This window comes from Schistocerca cancellata, chromosome 2 (assembly GCF_023864275.1).
Source record: "Schistocerca cancellata isolate TAMUIC-IGC-003103 chromosome 2, iqSchCanc2.1, whole genome shotgun sequence".
NCBI classification, from domain to species: domain Eukaryota; kingdom Metazoa; phylum Arthropoda; class Insecta; order Orthoptera; family Acrididae; genus Schistocerca; species Schistocerca cancellata.
The window spans coordinates 497,365,566-497,384,200 of NC_064627.1; the positions used below are offsets into that span (position 1 = coordinate 497,365,566).

Here is an 18,635-nt window from a genome sequence, read left to right on the forward strand (position 1 = left end):
AGATCATGAGTATTCAGAAAATGTACATGAACTTAATTCTGACCTATCATTATATGCAGAGAAAGTAGTACCACCACCAAGCATCAGCAAACCATAAGTTTTAAAGAAGCTTGTTCCCACATTATACGATTAAAAATTACGTGATTCACTGTAGAAATTTATGGCAGTGTCTGAATAATAATCTAATCGTAAGAAAAATTCAAGGGAGTTAACGTTGTTTGTGACAAACCAGTAACTGTAGGAATGGGTTTTTTAGAAACATTGCTTGTAGATTCCCATTATGGGTATAATGACGAAGAAATCTGATGCAAAAATGTTGAAACGTGTTACACAGACACAGATAGCATAATATATCGTGTAACTACTTCAAATATTTATGATTTTATTAAAAGTGATGTGCATAAATGGTTTTACGTTTCGATTTATCCTGATGATAACATTTGTAACATCTCATGAATCAGGAAAAAGAAAGTGGGTATAATGAAAGTTGAATTATCTGTGAAGATAACTGAATAATTCCTAGGTTTGGGAGCAAACAGGTACACTCTCAGAACTGAACCACAACGCATAATGCGTACAGCAAAAGGTGTGAACTGTGAAACACTTATCAGCAAAGGAACTATGCACTGATGATTACCGAGAATGTGTGTTTAGTCATTTTTATAAACCGATTGTTCACTATATAATTCGATCCAAGCTGCGTACAGTTCCTTCTGTAAAGTAATGTAAATTGACACTATCGGCAAAAGATGATAAATGTTTCATGCCAGATAATAAAGTGAGAACTGTAGCGTGGGGTTGTTTTTTTAGAAGCTAGGATTAGTCAGCAGCTGTGTGCTCAATGGCTGATTTAGTAGTAAATTACACAATGTAAAGTACTGAAATTGTAACCTAAATGTTGTAGATACAGGAAATACGGAAACTGAGAATGTAAGCTGTATGTCGTGGATGTATTATGAAACTGAAACTGTAATCTATTTGCTGCAGATGTATTATGAAACTGAAATTGTAGTCTGAATGTTGTATATCTATTATGAAAATGTAACTGTTACTTACTGGTCGTATAAGTATTATGAAATGAAACTGTAGCCTACATTTTATGGCTGTATTATGCAACTGTAATTGTAATCCGTATATTGCAGATGTATAGGGGTTGAATATGGATAAATAGCGACAAATGCGTGCCTGAACGTAGATGTAGCTGACAGCCAAGCCTGCAGGTGGCGATGTTGTATCTGAACTCGAACGCCATACGTGCAATATACTCAACACATTGCAAGCGTCAGTTGATGTCAAAACAGTGTTCTGCGCTTTTGTGAGTTCGTCATCTGGTAAATCACAATGCGAACGAAAATGTGTGTTGACTGAACGTGAGAGGCGGTCACTGAAGAAGATTGTGAGGAAAAATATGAGGACGACAGCTGCAAAAGTCACTGTAGAACAGAATGCCATACTCGCAAATCATGTAAGCACCAAAACAACGTCAAGAGAGCTCCATAAGTCGGGAATTCCAGAGCGAGGTGGAATTCCAAAACCACACATCAGTGATGCAGATGTCCATAACAGGAAAACGAGCTACCAAAGCCAATAAAACCTAGACTATGAACCAATGGACAGAAGTAATTTGGTCGGAAGATTCTTGTTTCATACTGTTTCCAACTCCTCGTCGAGTTTACGTCTGGCATACGCCGTCCAAGACTACGATGCAGGCTGCTTGCTGCTAGTAGTGAAACATGATGGAGGTTCACTGATGATTTGGCCAGTCATATCGTGGCATTCCATGGGCTTGGCAGATGAGGTCCATTCCATGGTACAAAATTTGTTCCCCAATTGTGATGCTATGTTCCAGGACGACAGAGCCGCTGCTCACATAGATCGCGTCGTCCAGGACTGGGTTTGTGAGATTGAGGATGTATTGTCGCATCTCTCCCAGCAGATCTTAATATTATTCAGCCCTGGTGATCTGCTGTGGGGAGAAGAGTCCGCAATCGTTGTGCGTAATCGCAGTCCATTGCCATCATTGTTACCTGAACTTGGCACTATTCTGCAGGAACAATGGTATACGAATCCCTTGAAGACCATGTAGGACCGGTATTCATCCACTCCGAGACAATTGGAAGCTGTTTTGAATGCCAAAATGTTTACTACAGCGTATTATGCATGATAATGTGCTGTGTTTTTGGTGTTCCCATATTTATGTCCACTCTATGTATAATGAAATGTAACGTCCCATAATACAAGGGGTCTTACGTAAGTAATGCAACAGCTTTCTTTCTCAAATCAGATTGGTTTTATTCAGGATTTCAACACACCATATTATTTCCCACTCTTTTTGGCTACAAAATTCTATTTTTCAACGGAATCTCCGTTCAGTGCGACGGCCTTAAGCCACCTTACTGAAATGGTCCATGTGCCCGCATGGTACGACTCTACTCGTTGACGCTGGAGCCAAAGTCTTGCTGCATCAATAATCTCCCAATCATCCATGTACTGATTCCTATGGAGTGCAGCCTGCATTGGACAAGATAGATGGACGTCGGAAGGTGCGAGATCCGGGATGCAGGGTGGATGAGGAAGAACAATCCAATGAAGTTTTGTGACCTCCTCTCGGGTGCGAAAACTTGACGTGGCCTTGTGCTGGCATGGAGAAGGAGAAGAGCGTTTGCATTTTTGTGGCGACGAACACGCTGAAGTCGTTTCTTCAATTTTGTTAAGGTGGTACAACACACTTCGGAGTTGATCTTGCACTGTGAAGTGTATAAGCATCACCAACAAAGGCGTCCAGTTGTGCAGCGAGATATTTGATTGTGATCCGTCCATCACCTCGAATGACAGTCCACACGTTCCTACATTGCAGGAGTCACAGCTGTGTGGGGTCGGCTGATACATGGGAGATCGAGAAGATTTGTACGGTGTGACGTCTCGCCCAACGACTCACCATGCTTTTATTCTTTGCCACGGCCCTGTAGACATTCTGAAAGGGCCTATGAATACCTGCGCTGCTCTGGTTTTCCACAAAAGAAATTCAGTTACTGCTCTCTGCTTACAGACGCCATTTTGAAGGTTAAGCATAGCGCCATCACCTATCGGAACTTCATGAAACTATAGGGGCTGAAGCGGGAATATTCTATTATGTCCCACAACAAACTCCGCTTTTTATCAATCGAAATTGTCCGAGAAATAAATGTGTTGCATTACTTACTGAATGCCCCTCCTCTACTCAGCTGCATCTCACTGTTTTTTTGTGTTTTAGCATGCCTGTCTGAACTTCCATAACAGGCCGAATAGTCTTCGTCTGCATGTGATAGCTTTCAGAGAGTGTACGTATGGACTTGGCTGTGTGCAGACATGCAAAGCACACTGGTGTCCAAAATCAAAGCAACAAACCACTATTTCCCCATCCTGCGTCTAATTCACGATATAACCATACAAACTGTCAACAGATGTCTGTACGACCATATACTGCGGCATTCTGCTCAACGGACAACCACTCCAATGATGACGTCAGGGGACCTGTCAAACAGGATAGTGTTTGGCGGGTAGTCCCACACCCACAATCGCTATTTACCCGGTCACAGACGGTGCAGTATGGCACTGAGAAGACGCCTATCAGGTTCTCTGCGGTAGGGGGCCATGGGAAGAATGGAAGCAGGAAAGTCCCAAACTGATGTGGCCCGATGGCTTAATGTGAATTGTTCTGTTGTTTTTCGGATGTGGCAACAGTTTACAGAGATCGAAAACTATCCAGAAGACCAGGGCGGGACCGATCACATCGAAACTATCCCGAAGACCAGGGCGGAATCGACCACATGTAACATCAGAAAGAGGGAACCATTTTTTGGCTGTAAGGGCACGATAGCACCGCCTCAGTACTGCATGGCAACTGGCATCTGACCTCGCAGCAAAATTCCGGTTGTTGCTTTAATTTTGGACTTCAGTGGATATGCTCTGCGGACAATCACGTGCAGATGTTACGCAGCTGCCATCACTATTGGACTAGAACGATATCGTGCCATTGCTCATTCCTGATTTAAGAAGCTCTCTGGTAGGTAAATGCATTTCTTATGACGGTAAAATACTGGCCTGTCATTGGGAGAGCAAAATATGTGCGTTTTGGCGTAGAAATTCCCTGATTCGCCCAGTTTCAAGAAAGGGGCGTGGCTTAGGAGATGGTTGTCGTAAGGGAGGTTTTGGGGATGAGAGAGGAATTTGGAGGGTAAGCGTTAGAGGGAGGGGTGAAGGATAAGGGAGGAAGGGTACGGGGAAATGATGTCGTCATGCATTTGCCCCTCCCTCGTGTGTAAACAATCCAAAAACACTAAAAATCAATTTGCGTCCAGCATCACCAATGCATTCCTACTGAGAGGAGATAATTTTTGGTTGTTTCCCAAATTCCTCTAAGTGAATTTTCTGTACCCCAATCTCCAAAACAGAAAACAGTAATAAGACAGTTAAAACCCGGAAATAAAATTCTCAATCTGCACGATTTTCAAACTGATGGTATAACATGACGCTAGCCCAGAAGGAAAGTAAAACTAAATCCGTGAATAGCTAGAGTTCATCGTGTGTATAACCGGATGAAGAGAGAATATCAATACGAATAAAAGAGGAAGGGACATCTAAAAATCGGTACACAGAAATAATTCTCGTGATGTTTCATAAAACAATAGGTGCACTTGCATGTTGCGTTGGACTGAATTAAGAGCTATAAACAAACGACAAGACTACCAAATTCAAAAAATGAAACTTCTTAGAATGGAGGAAGAATTTTAAAAGATCAGGTTTAGAAATAATGATGTTAAAATGAGCTGGTAGTTTATTGACTAGGAAGAACAATGTACTTTAGTATGAGAAGCTGGGATAAGTATTTTGCACTAATGAATAGTGACAACCATTCAGAAATAAGAGTTACAAATCAGAAAGAGTATTATTTACGTCCTACATAACGTTTGTTACTAAAATGCAGTGGCGCTGAGTCAAAGGTCAGTACAATTCAACAATGGAAATACAGCACTATACATGCTCTAGTCATAGGAACATACACGTTATGCATAACCTTCACGCTTTGAGAAAGGAAAACTAAAGAAATGTGAGAAGAAGGAAGAAGTCATAAATTGAACCTGTCCCTCGGGGTCTCCCAGCTAATAACTCCATACCACCCATTCCGCGAAATGAAGAAACTATCTCGATAATAATGTTGATTGGCCATAGGAATATCTCAACATCATACAGACACGTCATAGAGACACATGTCATGTGTGAACGGGAATTTTACTGTTGAAAAATTGCACAACGATACTTTCACATTGAAGGTAAGACATAGGTCGCAGTATGTCTGAGACCTTCTGCTGTGCAGTCATAATTCCCTCAGTCACAATCAGCCGCGACCTGAAGCTATACCTGATCGCTTCCCACACCATGACTCCAGCAGTAATATCGCCGTGCCTTTTCAAAACATTGAAAGAATGAAACCTCTCCCTAGGTCGCCGCCACACTCATCGACGGTAGTCATGCAGGGTAGTTCAGAACTGCGATGCGTCATTCAACACAATGCGACGCCATTCAAGAGCAGTCCACGCTTCTCGTTCACAGCACCACTTTAAAACACAGCCTTCAACCAACGTTCCAAGATGGCACAGAATGTTGCCTTTGTTCATTACTTGAAAAGCATAAATATGAAGGGACGATGATGTGCTTCGCGCACAATGCGGAGATACTCTCTTTGGTGGTCAGAATGGTCGACGGGAAGTTTCACGACGAGTATGCCTGGTTTCACGTTCCCATACGGTCCAACATCAGGCCCCTCAAATATGGATATTGTTGGTTTCGATTAACCGACCAAACTATGTCAGCTGCTGATAACGCTTTATCACACGAGTACGCATCATATTTGTGTCCTTAACAGTTATCATTCAAAATCTGCCGTTGTCCATGCACCATTTATACCGTAGTACCCTCGTAAAAAAACTAAATATGAACAAAACTATTGTGCTCTGATGGTCTCTCTAACAATGACAGGAAATTGCAACAGTATAATCATTTACATATTCGCAAATTCTTTGCAACTGACTGAAATTACAATTTCAGCCGACTTTGTGTCTGGGGGGATTTTTTTAGTCAGGCAGTGCGTTTATATACAAAATATGCTGCTGGCTTCTTACATTCTGTAACAGACGTCCTGCAACTTTGAAAGAGCCTCTGCCATTAGACGTTTGAACTCTGCTACGTTTCTTTTTATTTTCTTAGCGTCATGTTTCAATATAAAAGGGGACAGGGGTATAAGTAGGATCTTATGAACATATTGTGAACTTAGCGTCAGCGGTATGCTACAATAATTTTCTCGACATTGTTCTGGAGAACTTTGTATTTTCTGCTTTTGCCAAGACGCACTCTTTTCTTCATTCTACAGGGGACCACAATGGAGAGGAAGAGATTTAGGAGAGATGTTGTGCCAAGAAAACGAAATCTACGTGCGAAGAACTGGCTCAAGGAGCAAGAGAGTCAGAGAGAGAAAGAGGTATGTTAGTGCTGCTTTACTTTTTCACACTGTAACTCTATTTGTTTCTCCATGTACGCTAATGTTTAAAAGGAATGTAACATAAAATAGTACATAGCTAATTTCATTTCCACTAAGCAAAATTCTTTCGGGAAATTGAAAAACACGGATGGTATTTTGGAATTGGAATTGGTATTTTGGATTGAGGAGATACTACTACACAGATTTTATGAAAGCGACTCTGCAGTGACACCAAATGTGAATACGCATTAACAACAGTTTTAAATACTTCTGTCAGTTGTGAAGACAGACAAGCTTCACGATTGCAAAACAAAGTAACGACAAATGACAGATGGTCGCAAAACTCTGTTTTTGAAGTCTGGTGGGAGTTCCAGTCCTCGACATAGGGTGTTACGTGAGTACCTTGAAGGCATTACCATTCACAACAGACAGCAGCGGCATGACACGGTTCCAGTATAAAAATGCTCGGGATTCATTGCTAGACCCCATTTGGTTCTCCATAGTAATAGGTACACTATTTTGTGGTGTTGATAACCATTTTCACATCAACCTGCCTTTAGTCTGTCAGCAGGGTCTGAATCCACCTCCATATAGTGGTCTTAAGGCCATACTCTTCTGCATCTCTAATCAATATCCAAGAAGATGCAGAGAACAATTTTCTTCACAAGAAGTTGCTCAAGTGTTGTTTTGGATGATTTGCCTAGTTGATACGCGTGTTGGTTTTCATTTGAAGGAACATCAGTCAACTTCTTTTCACTAACGTGCACATTAATCAGTTTTCCTAATGTCTTTAAACAAAGGAGGACCGACTGATTGCTCTCAAATCCTTAGCCTTGGTGTGATGAATTCTTCTTGGGTTTAGGATGAAAATAACCTTTATTGTCCTCCAAGCGTTGGGATTGACTCCTGTTACTAGACTGACTGTAAACAGTCTGCATATGAGTCTGATTTATCCATCTTCTTCTTGCTGCATTAGAGGCGGAATAATTTCATCTGGGTCCGGTGACTTGATCAGTTGAAACGTTTCCATCGCCCACTGGATTCTCTTGAGTCAACACATTTTCTGGCAGATTCTTAGTTCTCCCGTCTGTTGCCTGTAAACCAGTACCTCGCAGGGACTGAATCTTTGTATATATCATCTACCAGAGTGCATTAAAGGGACTGAGTCCTGAGGAGCATAGCCACCCTTTCATGCTCTGTCCTTGCGTACTTTCCATCCTCCTTTCTTAGTGTACCTTCTGGATTTGTTGATATTCTTATGAGAATTTTGTGAAGTCTGGCCCTGACAGCTGTACCTTCCACCTCTGCACAGACTATCTTCCAGGATGTGTGCTTCGCTTGCTTAATAGCAAGATTATATTTGACAAGCGCAAAATATGCCCATTGTCCTTTCCTTCTTGCGAAGTTGGACAGTCTTCTTGTCTGCTTCCTTTGCAATTCAAGGTTATTGTTTCACCAAGGTACAATCCTGTTCGTGCACTTCGTGGTGTCTGGAGATTTTGAAAAGTACGAGATCATGATGGCAGACGTCATTTCACCTATCATTTCCTCTATATCAAATGGATATAAGAAAAACATGTGATCAAGTGAGGATGCCTCCATCACCATATGCAATTGTTTGACTAACTATCTATTAGTATGGGTCCAAAAGTTATGTCAATTATTTATTCCTTTCTTCTATTCCTGAAGGTAAGTTTATTCCCTGTTCAACATCTTCAGATTTCTCTCTAATAAGAATTCAAGTAGTTACTCACCTCTGATGTTGGTGTCGCTGTTTTCCCACTCCATTTAGGGGCGTTAGCACTGCAACCAACCAGCAGTTTTCAGAATGAATTTTTCACTCTGCAGTGTAGTGTGCCCTGATAAGAAACTTCGTGGCAAATTAAAACTGTGTGCCGGACAGAGGTGCGAACTTAGGACCTTTGCTTTTCGGCGGTAAGAGCTCTACCGACTGAGCCACCCACGCATGACTCAGACCCCTCCTCACAGATTTACTTACGCCAGTACCTCTTCTTCTACCTCCCAAACTGCACAGAAGCTCTACTGTGAAACTTGCAAGACTAGCACTCCTGGGAGAAAAGACATTGCGGATACATGGCTTAGCCACAGCCTGGGGGATGTTCCCTGCATGAAATACTCCCTCTACAGCGGAATGTGCGCTAATAGGACACGAGGTACTGGTGGAAGTAAAGATGTGAGGACCGGCCCTGAGTCGTGCTTGGATAGATCAGTAGGTAGAGCACTTTCCCGCGAAAGGCAAAGATCCCGAGTTCGAGTTTCGGTCCGATACACAGTTTTAATCTTCCAGGAAGATTCATATCAGCGCACGCTCGGCTGCAGAGTGAAAATTTCACTCTGTGAACATCCCCCAGGCTGTGGATAAGTCATGTCCCCGCAATATCCTTTCTTCCAGGAGTGCTAGGCTTGCTAGTTTCGCAGGAGAGCTTCTGTGAAGTTTGGAAGGTAAGAGGCGAGGTATTGGCGGAAGTAAAGTTGTGAGAACAGGTACTTGGGTAGCTCTGTCGGTAGAGCACTTGCCAGCGAAAGGCAAAGATCCCGAGGGCGAGTCGCGGTCAAGCACACAGTTTTAATCTGCGAAGAAGTTTCAACGAGCAGTTATTCATTCAGCTGCAAGCAGCTGTCTACCAGCCTCCTCACCTCCTAGGAAGAACGAGCACTTTGCTCGTAGACCCTGAGGTCAGTAGAATTTCCTTCATGCTCATTTCTCATGCTGTTTCGTCCTGATGGTCACTAAGTACTTGTTATAGAAGTTCACTGCCAGCAAGACTGAAAATCTATTTTTAACATAAATGCATGTTCTCGAGATCGATTTCTGTCGCAAATCAGCTTATCTCCAGATCCTCTGAGGTCTGATACAGCCCTCTTATATAAAAAAAGTTCCTGAATCAGGGCCACGCCCATCTCATTTCTTCACAGAAGGCGACTCAAGGCGACCATTGCCCCCTTGCTGTGTTATAGGTTTATCTGCGACATCTCTAGCAGTCAGCCTGCCGTGATTGTCGCTTCTGATGTCCTTAATCAGCTTGAAAGTAACCTACGAGAACCCTAAATACAGTTTTATGTCTGTTTTCGCATCTCCTTCAAGGATTTCGCACCGCCTTCCACACAAGAGTTTGGCTGTCAGATACAACCTTTCGGTTAACTGTCCTCTAGTCATCTGTCGAGACTTCCTGGTTGTGTACCCATACTTTCTCGATAGTTTGGAAACTCAGATTGACATTTTCGCCGTGACTTCCTCTGCTGTCTTCACCAGCAGCTTCGCCTCCTCCCAGGAGATATTTTGGGCACCATCTTCTTCGACCAGTCTACTGTTCGCATCCCCCCCCCCCCCCCCAAATAAAGATTAGAGCACGTTTGCCCAGACAGACCATCCTGAATTTGGTGCCTTACTACCTTCTGCCAGTCTTTTCAAAGAGACCCACATGAACTAGCTTCTCCTGCTGCGAGGTGGTATTAACAAGTGGATATCCTTGTGGGATTTCTGTCAGCCTAAGAACTGTGACTGCAGCACTATAGGTGACTGCAGTACTATAGGCCTGTTACCCTATTTCCTCCCCAGCTTTTTCTGAATCTGGTTATCCTGGGAAGAGGGAACAACCGACTCCCCCCTCGTTTTCTTACTCCCTGTTTTGGAAGTGGGCGGGGTCTGTTTACCCCTTTCAGTATGAGAGAGTATTTTCTTGGAGGTCTTAGTTCAAGATTTTCTAATTGTCTTCCGTTACTCTCTGTCTCTTAGAAGGTTCCTCCTCCAAGCCCTAGATACGACTTTGATCTTGATCTGATCCAACTTTTCAGCGACATTTTCCACTTCTTGGACTGGTCTGTCCCACAATCCAGTTGTAGAAACAGTGCCCATCAATTCAGTACCCGATGTTTGTGTATTTGAGGTAACATCAAGTTCTTCAGTATTAAGTTGGTTCCTGTATTCTACATTTTGACCCCACAAGAACTGGGATACATAAGGTTGAAACACTGATGTAAGGCAAATTACTGAGGGAAATTGCCCGGTACTCCTAAGGCACTGTTCACAGCACTTCTTTCCATACTACACACACCTCAGTGTTGATCGCTTCACACCTGTAGTTGAGCTCCTAGGACACTGGGAAACTGACTATGGAAAGATGTGAGAAGAGTGGGACTCGTGGGACACTCTTCATCATGTTCATCCGCTGAGACCTGTCCGGCTTGGAGACCCTGCCAGTAGCTACAATACTGCAGGCATAGATCTCATATTCACGTGAGCATGTAAATCTTTCTACCTGCACGATCATTGGTATGGAAAGGACATGTCCTCTGGAAATGCGGTATGGCTTACGTGGGTTAGATCACACGCATCATGGAAGAACATTTCGTGTAGTCGTCTATAAGGGCTGTCACAACACTGATCATTGGTTGACTCGCTAAGCTCTTGCTCCAGATCCACTACAGCACTCAGTGATCTTTTTTCTTCGATAAAACAAGCTATTGCTAACTCATTTTTATATTCCACTATTTATGAGGCCAGGGAAAACCCACGGCTGTAAACGTTGTTAACCGGGAAAGCGGTTATCAATTGATTACCGTATCGAATCCCATTGTTTGCCGATTTGCTCTCTTCGAAGACGATTGAGTATGCTGAGGGCCGCAGTGTATGGCAACCCGCCGTACATATGAGTTTCTAATTTTCGCTTTGGACGGCACTGCTCGCTGGTGGTGTATTCAGTCTCACAGTTACGATCATGACATGTACGCAAAACGCGTGCAGTGCGCTGTAACTTATGTTATTTGGGAAGAGGAGGAGATTAGTGTTTAACGTCCCGTCGACAACGAGGTCATGAGAGACGGAACAGAAGCTTGGATTATGGAAGGATTGGGAAGGAACCATCCCGGCATTTGCCTGAGACGATTTAGGTGAAATCACGGAGAACCTAAATCAGGATGGCCGGAGACGGGTTTGAACCGTCCTCCCGAATGCGAGTCCAGAGTGCTAACCACTGCGCCACGTCGCTTGGTATTTGGGCACCCAGTGTCAGTCGTTCGAGTAAGCGATGTTGCTGAGTGAGGAAGTACATGAAAGCACTGTGTATGGAGTTTTGGCTTCACACGCAGGATGATTGGTTAGTTGGCAACCGGTGAGTCTGCTGGTCGTCTGTCGCAGTCAGCCGGACCTCTATGACGAATTCTGTTATGCAAACAGACAGCGAGACGGATTTCACCATGGAACCTAAACTGCTTGATTTACTGCTGCCCGAATCTCATGACGAGGTTCTTTCAATACCTTCCACGTTGGGAACCATGTCAGTTTACAAGAGGTCGGCGGCTATTACAACTGCAAGTACGCGAAGTTCGCTAAGGGAGAAGAGGACGAAACCTGCGCCAGATGGGGATGCTGTTATGCAGGTTAAGAGGACGGCAAATTGGGCACTTATTTTTACTGTATCGCCAGCAGAGCTTACAAATTCCAAGCTCTCAAGATGGAAGCTGAGGAGCTAGCGAAGGAAGCAAAACCCCCCCACCAGTGGTTATCAAATTCTAATATCTACTTTAGCTGTACTATAGTAGAGACAGTGAAGGAAGATCCCTGACAGCTGGCAGCGCTGTTGCCAGCTTTCAGCTGCGAAACACAAATGGCTGCAGTTAAAATAATAGTTGTCTATGGGGCTGTGACAACACTGGTCATTGGTTGACTCGCTAAGCACATGCTCCAGGTCCACTACAGCACTCGGGGATCTTTTTTCAAAATGGTTCAAATGGCTCTGAGCACTATGGGACTTAACATCTATGGTCATCAGTCCCCTAGAACTTAGAACTACTTAAACCTAACTAACCTAAGGACAGCACACAACACCCAGCCATCACGAGGCAGAGAAAATCCCTGACCCCGCCGGAAATCGAACCCGGGAACCCGGGCGTGGGAAGCGAGAACGCTACCGCACGACCACGAGATGCGGGCGGGGATCTTTTTTTCTTCGACTCTTCTGTAGCAGCTCAAACAGCTCATCGACTGTGAGACCTTCTCCGTTAGGCTCAGGAGACGAATTTAAGATCTCGTTCTATACTTTTTCGTCCTCTGAAGACAGCTACTGGAGATTATATTCCAGAGCCTGCCGCACAAAAGTAGCCTGGTCCATATACGGTAGCAAAGAGGATCTAACTATGGATGTGGCCTACGCTCTGTCACATGCCTCCATTACCCGAAGAAGCACAAAGAGACGACACTTATGCTTGTTGTAGCGAGAGATATTCTCGACATTCGTGTTATTTGGCATGTCACATGGCTTTGGTTCAAATGGCTCTGAGCACTATGGGACTTAACAGCTATGGTCATTAGTCCCCTAGAACTTAGAACTACTTAAACCTAACTAACCTAAGGACAGCACATAACACCCAGCCATCACGAGGCAGAGAAAATCCATGACCCCGCCGGGAATCGAACCCGGGAACCCGGGCGTGGGAAGCGAGAACGCTACCGCACGACCACGAGATGCGGGCAATGTCACATGCATAAAGTAATTATTATAGTGATGGAAGACATGTGGACCAAGAGGGAATACCCGCAATACTTTAACTGTTAGGTTGTCAGCCACTACACGACGAGTTGCTGCGAATCATACCATCCATAACGAACCCATCACCAGATACCGTAGCTACATCTGTTTCAAGTGTCCCCTAGGCGCAAACCATAAAAAATATATGCAGATGTGAGTTTTGTCTGTGCTGTCTCCATTCAGGCCAGAGATCATGGAACGATAGAGAACGCCTAAGGAAAGGGCGGCCAGCCTCTCCACAGGGCCACATGGGTCGTCCCTGGGCACGCACCTGGGGTTGTGCACCCTCCCAAAGAACTCTGTCGATAGAATGGTCAATAGAAAAAGAGCGCAGCAGACTGTCCCGATAATGCTATGCCAGCGAACGGAAGAAGACTCCAGAACTGTGCTGTTGGTAACAGCAGACAGCACTAGGAACCATCTGCCGGCGCAAACCCTGCACCATCACAGCTAGGGAACGCGTCTCTGACATCCATGGAACAATTGTCTTTTACATTTATGTTCAAGCATGCATTTTTACGTTGTACTTCCATATTTTTGTACAACCCCTGTATCGACACACTGGTCAGCCAGAACATTATGACCACGTACCTAATAGCCGGTAGGTCCACCTCTGGCCCGGGCACGCGTCATGACATGGAAGTAATTAGGCCTTTGCAGGTCGCTGGAGTGAGTTGGCACCACATCTACACACACAAATCACATAATTCCCGTAAATTCCGGGGAGGGGGCGACGAACTCTGACGCCATGTTCATTCACATCACAAATGTGTTCAATTGGGTTTAGATGTGGCGAGTTGGAGGGGCCAGCACATCAACTGGAACTCGCCACTGTGTTCCTCGAACCGCTCCATCAAACTACTGGCCTTGTGACACAGCGCGTTATCTTACTGAAAAATACCACTGCCGTCAGGAAACCTGATCGTCATGAAGGGGTGTACATGATTTGAGCCAGTGTACGATATGAGGTGTGTTCAAAAAGAAACCGAACTTTTGCTGTATCAGCTTCATTGTTTATTGTAAAACATTTTAAGCACCGTCCCCTTCAAAATAGTCCCCTCTACTAGCAATACACCGCTCCCATCGTTTCTTTCAGTTTTGGAACGCCTCCTGGAACACATTTTGTGGGATAGCGGGCAGGTTTCTCGTCGCATTGTTCTGTATGCCCTATATAGTTTGGAAACGACGTCCTTTTCAACGTGTTTTTCAGTTTGGGAAACAGGAAAAAGTCTGCTGAGGCTAGGTCCAGCGAATACGATGAATTGGGCGCAACGGGAATGTAGTGTTTTGCTAGATAGCCGCAGACAAGGAGTGACGCGTGAGCTGGCGCTTTGTCATTATGCAACATCCAACTCTGGTTTTCCCACAATTCAGACCTCTCCCTGCGCACAGTATCCCTCATGTGCACGACGGTTCCCTGGTATACTTCCTCGTTTACCATCTGATCATGTGGCACAAATTCATGATGGATAATGCCTTTGTAGTCACAAAACACAACCAACATCACCATGATATTTGACCGATTCATGGGTGCTTCTTTTGGCTGAAGTGACCCTTTGCCCGCCCACTGTGACGACTACATCTTCGTTTCAACATCATAGCCGTACACTCACTTCTCATCGCCTGTTATGATGTTCTTAAGAAAGTTTTCATTGTCATTAACAGCGGCAAGCAGTTCCTCGCACATTTCAGCACGGGTCTGTTTCCGATCTTCAGTTAACAAACGCCGTACGAATCTTGCACTGACATTATGCATCTCAAGTTTTCCACTCAAAATTTCGTGGCATGATCCTACACTGATGCCCATCTCCGCAGCAACTTCCCGAACAGTTAAACGACGATTTCCGCGAATCACAGCACGAACGCTATCCACAAGGCAATCATCTGTTGATGTGGAAGGACGTCCGGACTTGCAATCGTCACAGACCGACATTCTGCCTGTTGAAAACGTTTAAACCACTCGTAGCACTGCTTGCGACTCATACAGTCCTCTCCATATTCTTGGCTAGCATTTGAAATGTCTCTGCCAAAGCTTTGCCAAGTTTGTAGCAGAATTTCACACACACCCGTTCTTCAAGCTCCTTCGTTGCACTAATCCGACAGTACATGTGCTTACTTCAGCGGTTGTGGTTCGCTTGTTAATTGTCCAAGTGACACTAGGCAAATGGCTATTTGTCGTCTAAACCTGCCGCTAGGTGCGCTCAGTACCCGCAGCCCGCTCTCTCTGCTGGTTGGCGCGCTATTTCAAAAAATCGGTTTCTTTTTGAACACATCTTGTACTCCGTGCCCGTATGGTGCCTTGCACGAGTCTCTCTCCTCCCCCCCCTCCCCCCCCCCACTAGGCCTATTGATGCCCACTTGGATGGAACCGCCACCAGCTTGTCTCCATCACACAGTACCGGTGTCAAGGAGCTCTTCCCCTGGATGACGACGGATTCCGGCCCTCCAGTCGGCATGATGAAGAAGGTATCGGGATTCAGTAGACCATGTAACGCTCTGCCACGGCACCAACATTTAGTGCCAATGGTCACGTGCCCATTTCAGTCTTAGTTGTCGACGTTGTGGTGTTAACATTGGTACTTGCTTGGGTCGTCTGCTGGGGGGGGTCCATCGTTAGGAATGGTCGGTGCACTGTGTGTTCAGATACTCTTACACTCTGCCCAGCATGTTAGTTCTGCCATAGTTCTCCGCCTGTCCTGTTTCACCAGTCTGTACAGCCTACAACATCCGACATCAATAATGGGGGATGGCTGCTCAACCCCATGACATCTGGATGTGATTCGCCTTGGTTTCGCCACTTTTGGAAGACGCTCACCACAACACTCCTCGAACACCCGTGCAGTTTTCGAAATTCTCGTGTCGAGCCTCTGAGCCATTACAATCAGCTAAATCGCGCAGCATCCCCATTCTACACATGGACAACCCACTCACTGATACTATATGCACCATGCGTGCATCTGACTAGTCATTCCTTGTCAAGTGACGCTACTATTGCCTGGACAAGTTTACGTCGATAGTATGTTGGCAGTCATAATGTTCTGGCTGATCAATGTATGATGACACATGACTTTGTAGCATTTTTGCTTGCCGTCAGTGCATGCAGAACATGTGACGTTGATGAAAAATAAGGTTGTCTTACGTGTAAGTGCAAATAGCAAGCCACTTGTAACTCATGAATAGGGTAAAAAAAGGACACATTCAGTGGCATCTAGCCATTCAAAGCATTCAACAGCCGATTAATAATTCGTTCTGTAAATCCAATGAACGAAACGGTCGAAACCGGCAATACCAAGAAACGACAAAATGTGTTCAAGAAAAATATGATCAAGTTAGTGGTTAATAACTGTTTTTGTAACAAACAATGCATTTCTTCCAGAAACTAACCGACGCAGCACCATTCTTACAGGCTTACCAGAGAATGGCAAGTGCGCGACTACGTCGCACGTTGTACTTTGCCTTTTGACGCCAAGGTTTCTGTCTGTGGTTACGTTTGAAGGTACCGCATTGGATGGTTTATGAAAGTGAAGTTAGTGAGTACAGACGTTTGGTGCAGGCGAAGGCTCGCGAGGCGCGGTCGGACCGCGGGATGGGCCTGACGGCGACGCACCGCTTCATCATGGAGCAGGCGGCGCTGCACATGAACATCGACCCCAACCTGGTGGAGGAGGGGGTGCTCGACGCGAACCGACACACGGAGCTGCTGCACAGCCTGGTCGCCCAGGGCGGCCGCCAGGCGCTCTTCTTCATGTGTGCAGATATGGACCCGCCCGGACCAGGTGCGTCAACTTTCCCGTCGGCCAACAAGCTAGTTTATTTGTTTCAGGTATTATTTAGCGTATGGCTACATTATAAAGACTAATACACTCCTGGAAATGGAAAAAAGAACACATTGACACCGGTGTGTCAGACCCACCATACTTGCTCCGGACACTGCGAGAGGGCTGTACAAGCAATGATCACACGCACGGCACAGAGGATACACCAGGAACCGCGGTGTTGGCCGTCGAATGGCGCTAGCTGCACAGCATTTGTGCACTGCCGCCGTCAGTGTCAGCCAGTTTGCCGTGGCATACGGAGCTCCATCGCAGTCTTTAACACTGGTAGCATGCCGCGACAGCGTGGACGTGAACCGGATGTGCAGTTGACGGACTTTGAGCGAGGGCGTATAGTGGGCATGCGGGAGGCCGGGTGGACGTACCGCCGAATTGCTCAACACGTGGGGCGTGAGGTCTCCACAGTACATCGATGTTGTCGCCAGTGGTCGGCGGAAGGTGCACGTGCCCGTCGACCTGGGACCGGACCGCAGCGACGCACGGATGCACGCCAAGACCGTAGGATCCTACGCAGTGCCGTAGGGGACCGCGCCGCCACTTCCCAGCAAATTAGGGACACTGTTGCTCCTGGGGTATCGGCGAGGACCATTCGCAACCGTCTCCATGAAGCTGGGCTACGGTCCCGCACACCGTTAGGCCGTCTTCCGCTCACGCCCCAACATCGTGCAGCCCGCCTCCAGTGGTGTCGCGACAGGCGTGAATGGAGGGACGAATGGAGACGTGTCGTCTTCAGCGATGAGAGTCGCTTCTGCCTTGGTGCCAATGATGGTCGTATGCGTGTTTGGCGCCGTGCAGGTGAGCGCCACAATCAGGACTGCATACGACCGAGGCACACAGGGCCAACACCCGGCATCATGGTGTGGGGAGCGATCTCCTACACTGGCCGTACACCACTGGTGATCGTCGAGGGGACACTGAATAGTGCACGGTACATCCAAACCGTCATCGAACCCATCGTTCTACCATTCCTAGACCGGCAAGGGAACTTGCTGTTCCAACAGGACAATGCACGTCCGCATGTATCCCGTGCCACCCAACGTGCTCTAGAAGGTGTAAGTCAACTACCCTGGCCAGCAAGATCTCCGGATCTGTCCCCCATTGAGCATGTTTGGGACTGGATGAAGCGTCGTCTCACGGGTCTGCACGTCCAGCACGAACGCTGGTCCAACTGAGGCGCCAGGTGGAAATGGCATGGCAAGCCGTTCCACAGGACTACATCCAGCATCTCTACGATCGTCTCCATGGGAGAATAGCAGCCTGCATTGCTGCGAAAGGTGGATATACACTGTACTAGTGCCGACATTGTGCATGCTCTGTTGCCTGTGTCTATGTGCCTGTGGTTCTGTCAGTGTGATCATGTGATGTATCTGACCCCAGGAATGTGTCAATAAAGTTTCCTCTTCCTGGGACAATGAATTCACGGTGTTCTTATTTCAATTTCCAGGAGTGTATTTACAACTGAGGGGGCCGAGAATACAAGTGCTTGTCGAGGCAAACTTTGTAAATGACTGCCAAAGTAAATGGCTATTTGTAACGACCGCGGCCAGTGCTTCGGTATAATGTAATGCACGAGTGTTTCAAGCGTTTATCGCGCCGCTAGTGTTCGATTTCGCTCTGACAAATTAGTTCCGCGCCGGCCGCCAGGAGCTCTGTGTTTTATCTGTAAACTGCTTGTCGTTTACTCTTAGTTCATAACAATTTACATGTTCGTGTTTACTCTGTATTGAGTTCTGTGAT

General features: G+C 45.8%; 1 protein-coding gene across 1 annotated transcript in view; it reads left to right on the forward strand.

Moving 5' to 3' along the window:
- Nucleotides 1-6,418: 6,418 nt before the first annotated feature.
- LOC126155690 (dynein axonemal heavy chain 8-like) overlaps nucleotides 6,419-18,635 on the forward strand; it is a 622,476-nt gene continuing 610,259 nt past the window's right edge. Inside the window, exons 1-2 of the mRNA XM_049916245.1 lie at nucleotides 6,419-6,517; nucleotides 16,619-16,841. Of these exons, the coding sequence (XP_049772202.1) occupies nucleotides 6,419-6,517; nucleotides 16,619-16,841 (322 nt within the window). The remainder of the gene's footprint in view (nucleotides 6,518-16,618; nucleotides 16,842-18,635) is intronic.